At 45.1% G+C, this 21,030-nt stretch overlaps 1 protein-coding gene across 3 annotated transcripts in view; it reads left to right on the forward strand.

Annotated features, from left to right (window-relative positions):
- ppip5k1a (diphosphoinositol pentakisphosphate kinase 1a) overlaps positions 1 to 21,030 on the forward strand; it is a 50,009-nt gene that overhangs the window by 4,223 nt on the left and 24,756 nt on the right. For all 3 annotated transcript variants that reach the window (XM_065015499.1, XM_065015500.1, XM_065015501.1), the window contains exons 2-17: positions 4,428 to 5,047; positions 6,966 to 7,161; positions 7,618 to 7,708; positions 8,198 to 8,283; positions 10,352 to 10,506; positions 13,808 to 13,909; positions 14,021 to 14,182; positions 14,752 to 14,873; positions 15,796 to 15,897; positions 16,170 to 16,256; positions 17,834 to 17,909; positions 18,846 to 18,958; positions 19,499 to 19,584; positions 20,235 to 20,360; positions 20,436 to 20,557; positions 20,635 to 20,817. In XM_065015499.1, coding sequence (XP_064871571.1) covers positions 4,892 to 5,047; positions 6,966 to 7,161; positions 7,618 to 7,708; positions 8,198 to 8,283; positions 10,352 to 10,506; positions 13,808 to 13,909; positions 14,021 to 14,182; positions 14,752 to 14,873; positions 15,796 to 15,897; positions 16,170 to 16,256; positions 17,834 to 17,909; positions 18,846 to 18,958; positions 19,499 to 19,584; positions 20,235 to 20,360; positions 20,436 to 20,557; positions 20,635 to 20,817 — 1,965 coding nt within the window. In that variant the 5' untranslated portion in view covers positions 4,428 to 4,891. The remainder of the gene's footprint in view (positions 1 to 4,427; positions 5,048 to 6,965; positions 7,162 to 7,617; positions 7,709 to 8,197; positions 8,284 to 10,351; positions 10,507 to 13,807; positions 13,910 to 14,020; positions 14,183 to 14,751; positions 14,874 to 15,795; positions 15,898 to 16,169; positions 16,257 to 17,833; positions 17,910 to 18,845; positions 18,959 to 19,498; positions 19,585 to 20,234; positions 20,361 to 20,435; positions 20,558 to 20,634; positions 20,818 to 21,030) is intronic.

Genomic DNA, 21,030 nt, shown 5'->3' on the forward strand with positions numbered 1-21,030 from the left:
CCTTAAATCATTTCCCACAGTCTGTGCCTTTTCCGTTTTCATGTCAGTGCGGGCTGAGAATCCACTCTCTCATAGGTACGTGGTTGCAAAGGGCATCAGTGTCTTAACAGAGTGATTTGCCAAGGCAGGATACTCTGAGCGCAGCCCAATCCTGAAATCTGGCAGTGGCTTCTGATTAAATTAAATTTTCACAGAACCGCTTGTTGTAATTTTCGATGAGGCTCTCTTGTTCAGATATCGGTAAGTGGATTGGAGGCAGGGCATGAAAGGGATAACAAATCCAGTTGTTTGTGTCATCTGTTTCAGGAAAGTAATTGCGCACACAACTCACTCCGGTGCTTCGCTGTATCACATTTGACATTGTCCGTAAGCTTGAGTTAATTTGCACACAAATCATACAACGAAAATCTCATTTTATTTGTCACATACACATGGTTAGCAGATGTTAATGCGAGTGTAGCGAAATGCTTGTGCTTCTAGTTCCGACAATGCAGTAATAACCAACAAGTAATCTAACTAACAATTCCAAAACTACTGTCTTATACACACACAAGTGTAAGGGGATAAAGAATATGTACATAAAGATGTATGAATGAGTGATGGTACAGAGCGGCATAGGCAAGATACAGTAGATGTTATCGAGTACAGTATATACATATGAGATGAGTATGTAAACAAAGTGGCATAGTTAGTGGCTAGTGATACATGTATTACATAAAGATGCAGTAGATGATATAGAGTACAGTATATACGTATACATATGAGATGAATAATGAAGGGTATGTAAACATTATATTAGGTAGCATTGTTTAAAGTGGCTAGTGATATATTTTACATTTCCCATCAATTCCCATTATTAAAGTGGCTGGAGTTGAGTCAGTGTCAGTGTGTTGGCAGCAGCCACTCAATGTTAGTGGTGGCTGTTTGTGAACAGGCAGTGGCTGGGGTGGTTGTTGTCCTTGATGATCTTTATGGCCTTCCTGTAACATCGGGTGGTGTAGGTGTCCTGGAGGGCAGGTAGTTTGCCCCCGGTGATGCGTTGTGCATACCTCACTACCCTCTGGAGAGCCTTACGGTTGTGGGCGGAGCAGTTGCCGTACCAGGCGGTGATACAGCCCGCCAGGATGCTCTCGATTGTGCATCTGTAGAAGTTTGAGTGCTTTTGGTGACAAGCCAAATTTCTTCAGCCTCATGAGGTTGAAGAGGCGCTGCTGCGCCTTCTTCACGATGCTGTCTGCGTGGGTGGACCAATTCAGTTTGTCTGTGATGTGTATGCCGAGGAACTTAACTTGCTACCCTCTCCACTACTGTTTCATCGATGTGGATAGGGGGGTGTTCCCTCTGCTGTTTCCTGAAGTCCACAATCATCTCCTTAGTTTTGTTGACGTTGAGTGTGAGGTTATTTTCCTGACACCACACTCCAAGGGCCCTCACCTCCTCCCTGTAGGCCGTCTCGTTGTTGTTGGTAATCAAGCCTACCACTGTTGTGTCGTCCGCAAACTTGATGATTGAGTTGGAGTCGTGCGTGGCCATGCAGTCGTGGGTGAACAGGGAGTACAGGAGAGGGCTCAGAACGCACCTTTGTGGGGCCCCAGTGTTGAGGATCAGTGGGGTGGAGATGTTGTTGCCTACCCTCACCACCTGGGTGCGGCCCGTCAGGAAGTCCAGTACCCAGTTGCACAGGGCGGGGTCGAGGCCCAGGGTCTCGAGCTTGATGACGAGCTTGGAGGGTACTATGGTGTTAAATGCCGAGCTGTAGTCGATGAACAGCATTCTCACATAGGTATTCCTCTTGTCCAGATGGGTTAGGGCAGTGTGCAGTGTGGATGAGATTGCATCGTCTGTGGACCTATTTGGGCGGTAAGCAAATTGGAGTGGGTCTAGGGTGTCAGGTAGGGTGGAGGTGATATGGTCCTTGACTAGTCTCTCAAAGCACTTCATGATGACGGAAGTGAGTGCTACAGGGCGGTAGTCGTTTAGCTCAGTTACCTTAGCTTTCTTGGGAACAGGAACAATGGGGGCCCTCTTGAAGCATGTGGGAACAGCAGACTGGGATAGGGATTGATTGAATATGTCCGTAAACACACCAGCCAGCTGGTCTGTGCATGCTCTGAGGGCGCGGCTGGGGATGCCGTCTGGGCCTGCAGCCTTGCGAGGGTTAACACGTTTAAATGTTTTACTCACCTCGGCTGCAGTGAAGGAGAGGCCGCATGTTTTGGTTGCAGGCCGTGTCAGTGGCACTGTATTGTCCTCAAAGCGGGCAAAAAAGTTATTTAGTCAGTCTTGCCTGGGAGCAAGACATCCTGGTCCGTGACGGGGCTGGTTTTCTTTTTGTAATCCGTGATTGACTGTAGACCCTGCCACATACCTCTTGTGTCTGAGCCGTTGAATTGAGATTCTACTTTGTCTCTATACTGATGCTTAGCTTGTTTGATTTCCTTGCGGAGGGAATAGCTACACTGTTTGTATTCGGTCATGTTACCGGTCACCTTGCCCTGATTAAAAGCAGTGGTTTGCGCTTTCAGTTTCACGCAAATGCTGCCATCAATCCACGGTTTCTGGTTTGGGAATGTTTTAGTCGTTGCTATGGGAACGACATCTTCAATGCATGTTCTAATGAACTCACACACCGAATCAGCGTATTCGTCAATGTTGTTGTCTGACGCAATACGAAACATATCCCAGTCCACGTGATGGAAGCAGTCTTGGAGTGTGGAATCAGATTGGACCAGCGTTGAACAGACCTCAGCGTGGGAGCTTCTTGTTTTAGTTTCTGTCTGTAGAAAGACCTGTGTGTTGTCCTTGTTAATGCAGACAGAGAAGACAGAAGAGATCCAACTTCTGAATCATAGCCTCAATTTTTGTCCCGCATATTGAATATAGTTGCGAAGAGTCCCTGTAATCCTAGATTCAGATCATTCAGGTGAGAAAAAACATCACCCAGACAGGCCAGTCGTGTGAGAAACTCGTCATCATGCAACCAGTCAGAGAATTATGGTCAGTAAAAACTTTAAGCTTGTTTCTCAATTCAAAAAAACATGTCAATACTTTGCCCCTTGATAACCAGCGCACTTCTGTATGTTGTAAAAGCGTTACATGGTCACTGCCCATATCATTGCGTTGTGCAGAAAATACATGAGTTCAGGGGCCTTGCTTTAACATAGTTCACCATTTTCACTGTAGTGTCCAAAACAGATTTCCCTTGGCAGCAAGAGCCTCTCAGTGGATGCTGCCATATACCCAAGTGGTGTCGGGAGCAACTGCTTGCACACGCGTTACCACTCCACTATGTCTCCCTGTCATGGCCTTTCCACCATCAGCACAGATACCAACACATCTTGACCACCAAAGTCCATTTAATGTCACAAAGCTGTGCAGTACTTCAAAAATATCCTCTCCTGGTTTGCAGAAGAGGATGTCTTCCTTAATTGACCCCGCATAAACGTAACGTACACATACCAGGAGCTGTGCCAGGCCCTCCACGTCTGACTCATCCAGCTGTAACGCATAGAATTCACTGGCTTGTATGCCAAACAATAATTGTTTCAAAACATCTCCTGCCATGTCACTGATGCGTCGTGAAACAGTGTGTTGTTTGATGAAGGAATTGTCTGTGTATTTGTTGTTGCCTTTTCTCCCAGCATTGTCCCAGTCATATCTGTGGCAGCGGGAATAGTTAAGTCCTCCACAATAGTATGGGGCTTGCCTGTCCAAGCCACTCGTTAGCTCACCATATAAGACGCTTCTAGCACCTTCTTATTAATGGTATCTGTTGCTTTTATACATGTCTTACTACTTGAAAGTCATCTTAATTCTCGCCCAAAGAACACCTGTGGCTTATTTTTCAAATTGGGATGTTTTGTTTCTAAATGTCTGCGCAAGAGTGACGGTTTCATAGAGTTGTGAAATAGTACTTTTGCACATATACTGTAACACACTGTGTCTGAGGAAAGGCACTACTCTCAATATAAGTGAATCCCAAATCAATGCAGTTCTCATCATATTTGTGCATCTTCGATCAACTAACGTCATTGTCTGTTCGGTGCTTTCCCTGGTAAGGGGGCAGTAGCTCTTCGGCTGCATCAGATTCACAACTGTCAGTGTCCATGCTAGCTGGTCCTTCACATGTCAAATTACTGATGCTAGCATTGGATGTGCTCGTGGAAGCAGAACAACTTGTGTCATCGACAGGTGCAGGTGTAGTACTGCTGGTAGTAGCAGTACTATCAGTAAAGCTGGTATGTGTCTATGGATGCAGGCCTTACTAAATGGACTGCTTGAAAATGTGAATTATTATTCGGTTTTTATTTCAACTTTTTTATAGATTTTTGTATTTACATGTGAATCACATTTTTATTCGCCACATTGCGTGTACCCCTGGGGTACCTGCTATTGAATATCCTCTATAATCTCTGTTTCATTTCTAGACTCTGTTGATCTTGGACAAGAATAGAGGAATGGGCTGTGGTCCCATTATAGTTGGATCTACCCCTACTAGTCCTGAGACCACACAAGAAGCCCAGCCCAAGGCCAGGCCCGAAACATGAGATCTTTAACCGCTAAGTAAAGAATGAGGCCTCAGCAACCCCACCCCAGAAACACCATCACCACTACTACTAACATAGTCTGTCACACACCTATTACAACTTAACCCTCAACACATTCCCCCTGCCCCAGGACCAGCTCTTGTATCCCCTTCCCTTCCTCACCTAACCCCCTACCACCCCCAACCCAATACACCCCACAGAGCAGTTTAGCCCACCTCAAGACTTGAGTCACCAGCCAATCAGCTCCTAGTAGGCCTTGTGCGCCTCCATCGGCGGCCCTCCCCGGCGGTGTGTTGGTGTGCGATGGCGCGGCGGGACGCTGAAGGCTGCCGCCGGGGATTGTGATGTCAGAGCCCGCCAGCCCGGGCGAGAGCCAGCGCGGCGCTCCCAGATTCTTCGTGGGCTGCGAGGACGATGAGAGCGAGGGCCTGGAGGACTACGACGGCTGCAGCATGAGGACCGACATGGAGCTGTACGAGGACGACGAGGACACAGACTCGGTGAGACCGCATGAGACGAGACTACACAAGATTACATCAGGCCTCATGATGTCACATATGAATCACCCGCATGAAAATACATTAGACAACTGGCCCTGATATGGTAACCTCCATTACTATTACAGTTGAAGTCAGAAGTTTACATACACTTTGGTTGGAGTCATTAAAACTCGTTTTTCAACCACTCCACAAATTTCTTGTTTACACACTCTAGTTTTGGCAAGTCGGTTAGGACATCTACTTTGTGCCGACACAAGTAATTTTTCCAACAATTGTTTACAGACATTATTTCACTTACTGTATCACAATTCCAGTGGGTCAGAAGTTGACATACACTTAGTTGACTGTGCCTTTAAACAGCTTGGAAATTCCAGAAAATGATGTCATGGCTTTATAAGCTTCTGATAGGCTAATTGACATCATTTGAGTCAATTGGAGGTGTACCTGTGGATGTTTTTCAAGGTCTACCTTCAAACTCAGTGCCTCTTTGCTTGACATCATGGGAAAATCACAAGAAATCAGCCAAGACCTCGAGGGAAAAAGTCTGGTTCATGCTTGGGAGCAATTTCTTCCTGAAGGTACCACGTTCATCTGTACAAACAATAGTACGCAAGTATAAACACCATGGGATCACGCAGCCATCATACCGCTCAGGAAGGAGATGCGTTCTGTCTCTTAGAGATGAATGTACTTTGGTGCGAAAAGTGCAAATCAATCCCAGAACAACAGCAAAGAACCTTGTGAAGATGCTGGAGGAAACTGGTACAAAAGTATTTCTATCCACAGTAAAACGAGTTCTATATCGACATAACCTGAAAGGCCGCTCAGCAAGGAAGATGCCACTGCTCCAAAACCGTCATTAAAATGCCAGACTACGGTTTGCAACTGCACATGGGGACAAAGATTCTACTTTTTGTAGAAATGTCCTCTGGTCTGATGAAACAAAAATAGAACTGTTTGGCCATAATTACCATCGTTATGTTCGGAGGAAAAGGGGGAGGCTTGCAAGTTAAAGAACACCATTCCAACCGTGACGCACGTGGGTGGCAGCATCATGTTGTGGGGGTGCTTTGCTGCAGGAGGGACTGCTTTGCTGCAGGAGGGACTGGTGCTCTTCACAAAATAGATCGCATCATGAGGAGGGGAAATTATGTGGATATATTGAAGCAACATCTCTCAAGACATCACTCTTGTTAAAGCTTGGTCACAAATGGATCTTCCAAATGGACAATGACCCCAAGCATACTTCCAAAGTTGTGGCAAAATAGCTTAAGGACAACAAAGTCAAGGTATTGGAGTGGCCATCACAAAGCCCTGACCTCAATCCTATAGTAAGCAAGCAAGGAGGCCTACAAACCTGACTCAGTTCCACCAGCTCTGTCAGGAGGAATGGGCCAAAATTCACCCAACTTATTGTGGGAAGCTTGTTTTGAGGCTACCTGAATCGTTTGACACAAGTTAAACAATTTAAAGGCAATTCTACCAAATATTAATTAATCGTATGTCAACTTCTGACCCACTGGGAATTTGATGAAAGAAACAAAAGCTGAAATAAATAATTCTCTCTATTATTCTGGCATATCACATTCTTAAAATAAAGTGGTGATCTTAGCTGACCAGGGAATAATTTACTAGGATTAAATGTCAGGAATTGTGAAACTGAGTTTAAATGTATTTGGCTAAGGTGTATGTAAACTTCTGACTTCAACTGTAGATACCATCACAATGGAGGTAGATATTAGGGCAGCACAAGATCATGTAAGACTGCATGAGACTACTCAACTGTAAAGCACTTTTGTGACAACTGTTGATCCATTTCATTGACTAGTTGGTTGACTGGTTGTAAAGCTACTCAAGACTATCGTCAATAGACAAAGTAGCCTAACTCAATAAAGTGATCTCCCTCCCTCCCTCTCAGCCCCCCGAGCGACAGATCGTGGTGGGGATCTGTTCCATGATGAAGAAGTCCAAGTCAAAGCCCATGACCCAGATCCTGGAGCGTCTGTGCAGGTTTGAGTACATCACTGTGGTCATCTTCCCTGAGGACGTCATTCTCAACGAGCCCGTGGACAAATGGCCCCTGTGTGACTGCCTCGTCTCCTTCCACTCCAAAGGTGGAATACACACACACACACACACCAACTCTGTTCGCTGATGAAATAACTGTATTCAACTTAATTACCCCACCCATTATTCTATAGTCCAAAAAGTGATTACACATATTTAAACACAGTCACATGCACACTACATCATACATACACACACACACACACAGACAGCCCGTTCTCGTACCACGCTGTGTCAGCATTACTCGTCTTCAACCCATCTAGAGTAATTCTGTCTGACACCACAAACAGCCTGTTTTGACTAATGTGACTAAATTTGCTACCATTGATTTTAGGAAAGTGTTGGAGAAACCCACTTGAACAATGTTTGCCCACTCATTTCAATTACATTCACTTGTCTGTCTTCATTAATGTGTCCCATTCTTGCCCCTGGCGAAGTTTGCACATACGCTGTAGCCTGCGTATAGGATTTGCTAACAGTTGGTGTCGCATTTGAATTTGTAGGATTCCCGCTGGACAAGGCAGTGAGCTACGCCAATCTCCGAAACCCACTGCTCATCAATGACCTGAACACACAGTACTACATACAGGACAGGTACAACCAAAACTAGAGATGCATACTGTAGGATTGTCATGACAACAGTATCACAATACTCCGATTTAGAAGTCTCATGGCAAGCTAATAAAACAAGAAGCAGACTTCATTTCTTGAGGAAAACAGTCCTGATGTTGGGAAACAAACGGCCTTATTCTGTTACCCAGAGTCACGTGTTTATTATCCAAGCAATAAGACACAATATTTACCATATTTGCCATGTATCGGGACAACCCTAGCGTTCTGTATAGAGGGGTGTAGCTATCACAGAGCATCATGGTGAATACTGTGCTGTTCTGGAGGTCTTATGTGGAATAAGGACCGTATGTTATATTATGGTGATTACTGGTGGTGATGTGTGACCAGCATTGTTTGGACTGGTGTCACGTGGTGATGTGTGCTGCCTTCGATATACAGCGTTCATGTTAAGTGAGATGGCTGACTATCTCTCACTTGAATGCTGAATGTTATGTTTTGTCTGTTTTGTAGGAGGGAAGTGTATCGTATCCTGCAGCAGGAAGGCATCGATCTGCCACGCTACGCTGTGCTGAACCGCGACCCAGATAAACCAGACGGTCAGTGTGTGTTCCCCATGGGTCAAGCGTTGACTGTCCCATCAGGAATGGTCAATATTCTGTCCCTGCCCTGTAGTGTAAATCAGTCATTAGGGTTACATAAAATTGATCAGAAATACAGTGTAGACATTGTTGTAAATGACTATGTTGTAAATGACTATTGTAGCTGGAAATGTTATTTACATGTTTTTTAAATAAAATTTAAAAAATGGAATGTCTACGTAGGCGTACAGAGGCCCATTATCAGCAACCATCACTCCTGAGTTCCAATGGCACGTGTTAGCTAATCCCTTTTGCAATTGTTAGCACAGCTGAAAACTGTTGTGCTGTTTAAAGAAGCAAGAGAACTGGCCTTCTTTAGACTAGTTGAGTATCTAGAGCATCTTTCTTCTGAAACTCGTCAGTCTCTTTTTGTTCTGAGAAATGAAGGCTTTTCCATGTGAGAAATTGCCAAGAAACTGAAGATCTCGTACAACGCTGTGTACTACTCCCTTCACAGAACACTGCAAACGGGCTCTAACCAGAATAGAAAGAGGATTGGGAGGCCCCGGTGCACAACTTGAGCAAGAGGACAAGTACATTAGTGTCTAGTTTGAGAAACAGACGCCTCACAAGTCCTCAACTGGCAGCTTCATTAATTAGTACCTGCAAAACACCAGTCTCAATGGCAACAGTGAAGAGGCGACTCTGGGATGCTGGCCTTCTAGGCAGCGTTGCAAAGAAAAAGCCATGTCTCAGACTGGCCAATAAAAATAAAAGATTAAGACGGGCAAAAGAATAAATCAAAATCAAATGTATTTATATAGCCCTTCGTACATCAGCTGATATCTCAAAGTGCTGTACAGAAACCCACCCTAAAACCCCAAACAGCAAGCAATGAAGGTGTTGAAGCACGTTGGCTAAGAAACTCCCTAGAAAGGCCAAAACCTAGAGAGGAACCAGGCTATGACGGTTGGCCAGTCCTCTTTTGGCTGTGCCGGGTGGAGATTATAACAGAACACGACCAAGATGTTCATAAATTAAGAGCATGGTCAAATAATAGGTCTGGGACAGGTAGCACGTCCGGTGAACAGGTCAGGATTCCATAGCCGCAGGCAGAACAGTTGAAACTGGAGCAGCAGCACAGCCAGGTGGACTGGGGACAGCAAGGAGTCATCATGCCAGGTAGTCCTGAGGCATGGTCCTAGGGCTCAGGTCCTCTGAGAGAAAGAAAGAAAGAGAGAAAGAGAGAATTAGAGAGAGCATACTTAAATTCATACAGGACACCGGATAAGACAGGACAAGTACTCCAGATATAACAAACTGACCCTTGGCCCCGACACATAATCTACTGCAGCATAAATACTGGAGGCCGAGACGGGAGGGGTCAGGAGACACTGTGGCTCCATCCGATGATACCCCCGAACAGACACTGGACAGAGGAACTCTGCCCCCCACCCCTTAATGCTTCTAAAATGTTACAACCCTTTCTCAGTAAAGGTAGAGCTGTCAGTTAGTGTTATCACGATACTTCAATGTCAAAAAAAGAACATGAAGCAGACTCCACTCAATGGTCCTTTTAAGAACCTGCTTTATGTCAAATACTGTGTGCTGTAGCTTGAAGAGTAAACATGTGACCAGCTGTTAGTTTCTAACATTAGGACTCTGATTTCCTCAGGGAATTCAGTCTGATTAATGTTTTGTTTGCTTGCCATGATACTTTGAGAATGTTGATAAAACAACACTATTCAGTGTATGAGGGCATGGTTGTACAGACTGTCAATGGTATACTAAGACATGTAATTGTCTGTTTTTGAAACGGGGACTATAATGTACAGGTTCAACTGGTTGAATCCTACTATTTACAGTTGAAAGGGCTGACCATCGTCTGACTATGACGATGAACTGACAATATGCACCTGGTTCGTATTCACTACAAACTGAATGGAAGAAGTGGACCGAAACTAGGAGGGGCTACCTGAACTTGTCCAAAAAAACACATTTTCTTTGTATAATGTTTTCTGTTGCAAAACATTTAGCTGCGGTGTGCACTAATAAATACAACTTTGTATTGGTGTGTCTTCCCCAGAGTGTAACCTGGTCGAGGGAGAAGACCATGTGGAGGTGAATGGGGAGGTGTTCCCTAAACCCTTTGTGGAGAAACCCGTCTGTGCTGAAGACCACAACGTCTACATCTACTACCCCACCTCAGCGGGAGGGGGAAGCCAGCGCCTCTTCAGAAAGGTCACATTCTGATCCCTAAGCCGTTAAACCCTTAAAAAATGACCCCAATACGTTCCTCTGTCTAACCCACATGGGAAAGCCCCTGGGGTAGCTTTTTGACCAGGCTTCTTTCTCCCTCACACTTCCTCTCCTCCCTCAGCCCCAACCGAAGAGTTCCTCATAGCCATAATAGCACTTATTCTAAAGCACATTAAGGGTACTTAAATAGGTGAAGCCACACCAGGCACTCACTCTGGCTGGGCTCATCAACCAGGCAGGAACACGATGACATTAGAGCTGTGTCGACACTTGACATGAAACCTCTGCTATCAGATTACGAAGATCGCATTGAAAAGGCAGGTGGTCGTGTGGTCAGATTGCGTTCAGATCTGGCTGACCACTTCAGGAGTTGGTCAGGGATGTATTGTGTGTGGATTTCTCCTCAGTCTGGACGCAATCAGGCTACCGAAAGCGCATACAGTGGGCACCGTCATCAGCAGTCTGCCCATAGGTCTCCAGAAATGGTGTGTTTTTGGCGCGAGAGGCACCTTTTTTCATTAAACATGGGAGGAAATGCATTCTTAGCATGTGAGGAACGTGTTTGCTGGCTTCAAATGCTAGCCAGCTAGCTTATTTAGAAAACATATTTTTGGTTTGGCTAGAGTTATGCTAACCTCTTTGCAATCCCTTTAATGTTGCTTTCTGGCTAGTTAGAGGTTAGCTACAGTAGTTGGCTACTGCCATCCAGTTGTTGTTATCAGATTTAGCCGGTTCCACCGTTTGCAGAATGCTTACATGCATCTGAATATTACGTGGGAAAAGGGAATCCAGACACAATGTGGACACGGTAGACACATTTAAATGTAGGTCTAGAATTCCATGGTCAGAACTCTAATCAGAATACAAAAGCTGCATGAACTGTCAAGTGTAGACACGGCCTAGGTTTTATCTAGTCTGCGTCCCAAATGGCACCCTATTCCCAATATAGTGCGACACTTATGACCAGAGCCCAATGGGCCCCTGTAGTGCACTACATAGGGAAGCAGGGTGCCATGTGTGATGCAGACCTCCTATTCTGACAGTGGGAGGAGAACAACCATCACTTTACTACAACAGTATTTTCAAAGGAAGAAAAGGAACCTGTTATTTTCTGATCTGACGGATGGTCCGGATTCAGATATCACCTGTTATGCTACTGCCAGTAGGGTATAACACACACCGTGCATTCGGAAAGTATTCAGACCCCTTGACTTTTACCACATTTTGTTATCTTGCAACCATATTCTAAAATGGATTAAATACTTTTTTCCCCCATCAATCTACACACTGCCCCATAATGACATAGTGAAAACAGGTTTTTAGACATTTTTGCAAATGTATAAAAAAAGATGCTTTATTTACAAGTATGCAGACCCTTTGCTATAAGACTCGAAATTGAGCTCTGGTGCATCCTGTTTCCGATGATCATCCATGAGATATCTCTAAAACTTGGAGTCCACCTGTCGTAAATTCCATTTATTGGACATGATTTGGAAAGGCACACGCCTGTCTATACAAGGTCCTAAAGTTGACAGTACATGTCAGAGCAAAAGCTTAGCCATTAGGTTGAAGGAATTGTTCGTAGAGCTCCGAGGTAGGATTGTTTCAAGGCACAGATCTGGGGAAGGGTACCAAAACATTTCTGGATGAAGTTTGGAACCTCCAAGACTCTTCCTAGAGCTCTAGAGCTGGCTGCCCGGCCAAACTTAGCAATCGGGGGAGAAGGGTCTTTGTCAGGGAGGTGACCAAGAACCTGATGGTCACTCTGACAGAGCTCCAGAGTTCCTCTGTGTAGATGGGAGAACCTTCCAGAAGGACAACCATTTCTGCAGCACTCCACCGATAAGGCCTTTATGGTAGAGTGGCCAGATGGAAGCCACTCCTCAGTAAAAGGCACATGATAGCCCGCATGGAGTTTGGAGTTTGCCAAAAGGCACCTAAATGACTCTGACCATGAGAAACAAGATTGAACTCTTTGGCCTGAGTGCCAAGCGTCACGTCTGTAGGAAACCTGGCACCATCCCTACGGTAAAGTATGGTGGTAGCAGCATCATGCTGTGGGGATGTTTTTCAGTGGAAAGGACTGGGAGTCTAGTCAGGATCGAGGGAAAGATGAACGGAGCAAAGTACAGAGATCCTTGATGAAAACCGACTGGGGCAAAGGTTCACCTTCCAACAGGACAGACCCTAAGCACACAGCCTGGAGAGACTTGAAAATAGCTGTGTAGCAACGCTCCCCATCCAACCTGACAGAGCTTGAGAAGATCTGCAGAGAAACTGGAGAAACTCTCCAAATACTGGTGTGCCAAGCTTGTAGCATCGTAGCATCGTAGACTTTACCAAGCCGACTGGAATGGAACGAAACTGGGATGGACCAACCTTTTAGTTTCAAAACATCGTCCGACACTTTGCTACGGTGTGCAACTAATGAATTCACCCCAGGACTAGGTTTCGTCTGGGAAATTTCCCAATAGAATATAGCTATCGTGATTGGCTCTATATGTTCCATATTCTATTTGTATGTGTTTAACTGTACACACCAGTTGCTTGATTATGACAGCTGCCAGGCTTACCTCCTGCTCTATTAACAGGCTCTGAGGTGAAACGTCATCTAGGTACAGATCTTGGATCAACTCCCCAATCATAACCTTAACCATTAGTGGGGAAAATGCAAAACTGACCCAAGATCAGCGTCTTCACCTTACAATATTAATAGTAATACATAGTCCTTCAAATATACAACAGCCCATTGAAATTATATTTGACTCAGTAAGTTTTATTCAGTGTGATCTCACCTCACATTCTCAGAGGGCTTTCGGGACTTTCATAAAACGGACCAATGTTTTTTGTCGGGATTTATAACCATTCGATCCCAATAGCGGATTTTATCACACACATTATTAGCATCCCAGTCGACTGTAGTAAGCTGCTCTGTGTTCTTCCTCTGAAATGGAATAGATAATAAGGGATGTGCAACACTGTCTACTGATGAATGAACCCTAGTCTCTTTCTTTGACTCTGGTTACAGTTGAGTAGTATGGTGGACGTTCATTCAGTCCTAATGTAATCCTATCGTGTGAAGAGCAGCATTTCCCAAGTGTTTAGTCCACCTGGAGCCTGTTGGTGGGTGGTTTTATTCTGCGTTGTAGAATGATTGGTCTGTTTAGTTGGTGGTTCACACCAACAGCTTTCAGTTGATCACAGAGCTAAAGGAGTTTGGGAACCACTGCTGTAGACAGTACGTAGTTCTCCCAGTTCTGACGCTGTTGCCTCTGTCCTGTAGATCGGGAGCCGGAGCAGTGTGTACTCACCAGAGAGCAACGTGAGGAAGACTGGCTCCTACATCTACGAAGAGTTCATGCCAACGGACGGGACAGACGTTAAGGTGTGTGTTATGTGATTGTCAGTCTGTATTTCTGTTTATCTGTCTGTATCTATGCATGTTTGTTTATTTGTTGTGTGTGTGTACTAAATCTCCATGTGTATCTGTCCTCAGGTGTATACGGTGGGGCCTGACTATGCCCACGCTGAGGCCAGGAAGTCTCCTGCCCTGGATGGGAAGGTGGAGAGAGACAGCGAGGGGAAGGAGATCCGCTACCCCGTCATGCTCACCGCCATGGAGAAACTAGTGGCCCGCAAGGTCTGCCTGGCGTTCAAGGTCAGTTATGGCTCAGTTGGTTGTGGGTTCGATTCCCACGTGGTGCTGAATAGATTGCCACATTATACTGAATAGCCGATAGGTGTGAACTATTTGCTGCTCTGGATGAAATCTACATCAAGTGCCTCTGGCTAGGGGCTATGGGTCGACGTGGAATTGGTCATTGATTTGCCCCTCTTCTATTTAATGAGCTGGTACACAGTTCAGACCTGGGTTCAAATGCTATTTTAGATACCCTATCTGTGCTTGCCTGTTGCAATGGAACCAATAGGAAAGTGCAAATCCCACCCACCTAGCAGGCTAAAAGCACTTAAACTGTTTTAACCCAGGTCTGACGTACTGTAGCTCCAGGCAGCCTGTTGAGTGCACTCTCAACTTGATCGATCACTTTGATAAGGGAAGTGACAAGAGCGAACAGAACGGAGGCTGAGGTCATATAAAGGAGAATCAACAAATACAGACCCTCAATAAGTACATTTTCCCCCTCTTACCCTGATTGATATTCTTGATAATGCCACCCCCAATTACACTACATGTCATTCCTATCTGACTGTCTTTTCCCCCTGCAGCAAACAGTGTGTGGCTTTGACCTTCTCCGAGCCAACGGTCACTCCTACGTCTGCGACGTCAACGGCTTCAGCTTCGTCAAGAACTCCATGAAGTACTACGATGACTGTGCCAAGATCCTGGGGTACGATGTGCCAGAGGGCTATTTCGGTCATATTGTGTTTTCATAGGGTTACATTATGCCAGGGCTATGCCGGTTCTGACTCCTGGTCCAACAGGGGCATAGTGTTCTGACTCCTGGTCCAACAGGGGCATAGTGCTCTGACTCCTGGTCCAACAGGGGCATAGTGTTCTGACTCCTGGTCCAACAGGGGCATAGTGTTCTGACTCCTGGTCCAACAGGGGCATAGTGTTCTGACTCCTGGTCCAACAGGGGCATAGTGTTCTGACTCCTGGTCCAACAGGGGCATAGTGTTCTGACTCCTGGTCCAACAGGGGCATAGTGTTCTGACTCCTGGTCCAACAGGGGCATAGTGCTCTGACTCCTGGTCCAACAGGGGCATAGTGTTCTGCCTCCTGGTCCAACAGGGGCATAGTGTTCTGACTCCTGGTCCAACAGGGGCAGACTTCAGATCCACCCCTGCTGTAGCACAACTGATTAGACTAATTGTGGTCTTTGTTGAAGACGGGTAATTAACCTGGCACCCTCCAGGATCAAGGTTGCCCCCCTTCTGTAAGCCAATAACAACTAGTCCAGTTCAGCACAAACTGATTAAAGGTAGCCTAGGGTGTTGTTTGGGACAACTGATTCTGAATCATTTCAAGTTTTTTTGTCCGGAGCGACATGTAGTTAGTGAATTCATCTTAAGATAGCTAGGTGGAACAACCACATTTCAGTCATAGTAAGAACGTTTCCTCAAAGTAGCATTCAGCAATGTCAGTGGGGAAACAAATGGTACTACAGATGACTTGCTATTATTATCTCACTAGTTACATAGAATTTAATAATCCGTCAGAAGATCCAGATGTTGGTAAATGTTGACTGTATGTTAACCATAATCTATTTCTATGATGTGAACTGTGTTTCCTTGTCTTGTCCTCTGCAGTAATATAGTGATGAGGGAGTTAGCTCCTCAGTTCCACATCCCCTGGTCCATCCCTACTGAGGCTGAGGACATCCCCATCGTCCCAACCACATCTGGCACCATGTGAGTCTTACACACACAGACTAGTATGTTAGTGCATATGATCGGTAAAACGTTGCCAAGACGAACTTGTAGGCGCAAAAACATTGAGGTAGACAAATGTACAGTTTTACTGTAGCCACAACATCAAAACCACTGCTGTCTCAGGAGATAACTGGCTTCACTGTGAAGTTTCTGCTTATTTAGACATGCCAGTGATGGGTAAAAGTCATTACCCCGACCTACCATCATTGTTCACTCATATTCCTTTTTACTGTCACATTCCCTCCAATCAGGATGGAGTTACGCTGTGTCATCGCAATAATCCGCCACGGAGACCGAACTCCTAAGCAAAAGATGAAGATGGAAGTGCGGAATCCCATGTGAGTTCTTTGGTAACCCTGTATGTGAAGTCTAGGTGTAATGCCTTAGATGTCATGATCGTCAAGGACCCCTTAATTGTGTTTAACATTTTTAATTGAACCTTTATTTAACTCTTTTAATTCTTTAAACCGTGTCATTAATCCTGACAAATTACCAGTCATTAAGTTTCATGACATCAACTGTTCCATGACGACTCGGCAGGTAGCCTATTGGCCATTAACCGAAACGTCGCTGGTTCGAATCCCAAACCAACTAGATTTTAACAAATCTGCCGACATGCCCTTGAGCAAGGCACCTAACCCTAATTGCTCCTGTAAGTCGCTCTGGATAAGAGCATCTGCTAAATAACTAGTGTCCAGAGCATGGAGGCGCTACCAGGAGACAGGCCAGTACATCAGGAGGCCGTAGGAGGGCAACAACCCAGCAGCAGGACCGCTACCTCTGCCTTTGTACAAGGAGGAGCAGGAGGAGCACTGCCAGAGCCCTGCAAAATGACCTCCAGCAGACCACAAATGTGCATGTGTCTGCTCAAACGGTCAGAAACAGACTCCATGAGGGTGGTATGAGGGCCCGACGTCACAGGTGGGATTGTGCGTACAGCCCAACACCGTGCAGGACGTTTGGCATTTGCCAGAGAACACCAAGATTGGCAAATTCGCCACTGGCGCCCTGTGCTCTTCACAGATGAAAGCAGGTTCACACTGAGCACATGTGACAGTCTGGAGACGCCGTGAAGAACGTTCTGCTGCCTGCAACATCCTCCAGCATGACCGGTTTGGCGGTGGGTCAGTCATGGTGTGGGGTGGCATTTCTTTGGGGGGCTGCACAGCCCTCCATGTGTTCGCCAGAGGTAGCCTGACTGCCATTAGGTACCAAGATGAGATCCTCAGACCTCTTGTGAGACCATATGCTGGTGCGTTTGGCCCTGGGTTCCTCCTAATGCAAGACAATGCTAGACCTCATGTGGCTGGAGTGTGTCAGCAGTTCCCGCAAGAGGAAGGCATTGATGCTATGGACTGGCCCTCCCGTTCCCCAGACCTGAAACCAATTGAGCACATCTGGGACATCATGTCTCGCTCCATCCACCAACGCCACGTTGCACCACAGACTGTCCAGGAGTTGGCAGATGCTTTAGTCCAGGTCTGGGAGGAGATCCCTCAGGAGACCATCCGCCACCTCATCAGGAGCATGTCCAGGCATTGTAGGGAGGTCATACAGGCACGTGGAGGCCACACACACTACTGAGCCTCATTTTGACTTGTTTTAAGGACATTACATCAAAGTTGGATCAGCCTGTAGTGTGGTTTTCCACTTTAATTTTGAGTGTGACTCCAAATCCAGACCTCCATGGGTTGATACATTTGATTTCCATTGATCATTTTTGTGTGATTTTGTTGTCAGCACATTCAACTATGTAAAGAAAAAAGTATTTAATAAGAATATTTCATTCATTTCAGATCTAGGATGTGTTATTTTAGTGTTCCCTTAATTTTTTTGAGCAGTGTATGTGTGTGTTTTATTTATTATTTTTTTACTACATTTGGTATAAAATACAATGTCTTTCTCTCTTCAATAGGTTTTTTGAATTGTTTGACAAATACGGGGGTTACAAGACGGGGAAATTGAAGCTGAAGAAGCCAAAACAACTGCAGGTAACTAAATAGAATGAGCGACCAACAAAGCCACACGAGAAGAGGGCGTTATAGTTTCAACGTTTCAGTACAAAGGCCTTTCTGGTCTTGAAAGGCTTTTGTACTGGAAGGTTGATATTATACAAACTATATCCTCTTTCCTTGTTTCTTCTATAGTATGTAGCCCTTTAGGGGATATACTTCACTGTTGCTCTTTATTTTACTCACTTTAGCCAAGTAATAAATCAATTCCTGTCATTTTACATGGCTGACTTAACTTTTTAACTGTACTTGTCCATGTGTTTGTGTTTGTTAACCACGAGACTGTGGAAATAATTTCCTCCCTGGAGGAGGACAATACGCATGGAAAGTGGATTAGTGTACGTCACATTTTGGTCAAACGTAAACACAACTGTGGCCACGTCATCATTTTTGGAAACGTGTTACGGTAGCTAGTGCATGAGTATAGGAGGGATTGTTAGCCAGATGTATTATTTACAGTTAACTTACTTACAGATGCTGTCAAATATATTGGCACTTTTGCGTGATTCACTTTCTTCTCAAATCTGTTAATTTAATTTTTGTTTTGTTTACATGTGTGTGTTTGATTAACAACTGCATAGGATCAAGAAGAAGAAAACAATTGTACATTGTGATTTTTCTCTTCATTTGACTACATCTGTACTTAGTTATATCTTACTAACTTGGCTAAATGTGGGTTGAAAGAATTCACTTACTTAGTTAGCCATCGCACCGCTCTTTGATCACAAATGTATCAATTCCTGTGTTTCGATGGTCAAAGCTGTATGTAGGAATCCCATTTGACACAACTAATTTCAACTGTCCATTTTGTTTGTGTAAACCACAAGACTGTTAAAATAATTTCCTCAAAGTAATATATTCTATTCCATCTCTCTGATGGCTTTGTCATTTTGTCCACTTCCTTTGTGTGGTTAGGAGGTACTGGACATAGCTCGGCAACTGTTGCTAGAACTGGGTGATGGAAGAGAAGACTGCGAGATCGAAGAGAAGAAATCCAAACTGGAACAGCTGAAGACTGTTCTGGAGATGTGAGTGACATGTCTAACTAGGCCAACGTGTTATTAGGCACACAATCTCACCTGGGGCTTCTTGACTTTATGGGCCATCGTAGTTCTATCGAAATGTCATCAAAACTAGATTGTGGAAAAATATGAACTGGACAACTCACATATTGTCCAGTTTTGTCTGTGCAATACGCTGTAAAGTAGTGTATGGAACCTGTAGGTTAGTCCAATCAGATGTCATTCTTAGACATTTGAAAGATTGAGGAAGAGTGAATCCGTTCTCTTTGAACTGGTAACTAGTTTATGATAATGACAAATGATCTACAAGCAGCCAGAACAAAGTTGAGGCTGTTAAAAAAAAAAAATGTCAGTGATTAACTGGTTCTGCATTCAACAACACTATCATTGCGTAGTCCCTGATTTCCAGGCACGTTTTAGCTAGCTAGACAATGGCAAGTTGGCTGAAGCAGAAACAGACATCCAGGCTATTCGATGCATGATTGACTGAACCTGGACAGTCATAACACATGGTTCTCCCTCTTTTTCTATTCTTGTCTTTTCCAGGTATGGCCACTTTTCTGGGATCAACAGAAAAGTGCAGATCACCTACCTGCCCCACGGGCAGCCCAAAACATCCAGCGAGGAGGAAGGTAGGAAGCAGAAAACGGAGGAAGCATTTCACCTCTACTGCTTAGATCATAAGGGGACAGCTTACCCCCAGCCACCAGCACCATGTACTATATGTCTGAGTTGCATTTGTGGAAAAAGTGTTCCATCGTAAAACGTCCCTTACGCGCCAATCCTCCAGCAAGCATCAGTGTCTTATGGTAGCCAGATATCACTTGACATACCAGCAAATGAACACTGGTCTCTATTAAGAGCTGGGTATCAGTTTCTCCTCACATGAACACATCAAATTGCGACTCTGCTCCAGTTCATAGTCATTGTTTCTCTATCTAGCGCTAGACGTTTGAGCCCTGCATGACAAAAACACTGTCGGTATTGCCAATTAGTGAGTTTTATCACAGTGGTAGGTAGGTTATCTGTAGTTACTTTTGCGTAATCTTCATTTTTTTCATTTAGTAACAAATGCTTTGTGTGCTAATTGTAACAAAAGTGTTGTCAATTTCAAACTGCTATCAGTGATAGGAATTGTATTAAATGCCTGAGTACAATACGTATTGGTCTCCAACCAAACTCAACTTCACACACAGTTAAAGCCAGCCTGGGCATTCAATTGAGGTTTTACGATACGTAGGATTGAATTGATTGCTAGTTAAGCTGATGTGGTGTTCCACAGACACACGTAAGGAGTGCCCTTCTCTGCTGCTGGTGTTGAAGTGGGGAGGGGAGCTGACCCCAGCAGGCAGGGTACAGGCTGAAGAGCTGGGCAGGGCCTTCCGCTGCATGTACCCTGGAGGACAAGGTGAGAGACACACACAAACACTGTTGCCAACTATGTTCACTGAAAAAAACATCTGATCATTGTCTGTTGTTCTAGGAGACTATGCTGGGTTCCCTGGCTGCGGGTTGCTACGGTTACACAGCACGTACCGACACGACCTCAAGATCTATGCATCTGACGAGGGCAGAGTGCAGATGACTGCCGCAGCTTTCGCCAAGGTAACCACTAAGCGTCAGAGGTTAGAGGTCAAAGCTCTTTGTGTGTAAATGTGTTTACCTGAGTGTTTGCCTGGCAGGGTCTGCTGGCGTTAGAGGGAGAGTTGACGCCCATCCTTGTGCAGATGGTGAAGAGTGCCAACATGAACGGCCTGCTGGACAACGACAGCGACTCGCTTAGCGGCTGCCAGCACCGCGTCAAGGCCCGTCTCCACGAGATCATGCAGAAAGACCAGGAGTTCACAGAGGACGACTACGATAGGGTAATTGATTTTATTGAATTCCTGCTCAGCCAATCACCAAGTGCAACCAACCTGGGTAGTGTTCAGGACACACCGTAGCAAAACTTGTGCGATGCAAAACAAAAACAGGCTTGTAGATAGTACCTGCCCATTCACTCCGCTTCGGGAAGTTTTCATTGGTTTTGTGGCTCAGGTATCAAACTCGGGTCGTCAGTGTGCCCTAGCCTAGGCATT

Source organism: Oncorhynchus nerka, unplaced genomic scaffold (assembly GCF_034236695.1).
Source record: "Oncorhynchus nerka isolate Pitt River unplaced genomic scaffold, Oner_Uvic_2.0 unplaced_scaffold_1405, whole genome shotgun sequence".
Taxonomy (NCBI): domain Eukaryota; kingdom Metazoa; phylum Chordata; class Actinopteri; order Salmoniformes; family Salmonidae; genus Oncorhynchus; species Oncorhynchus nerka.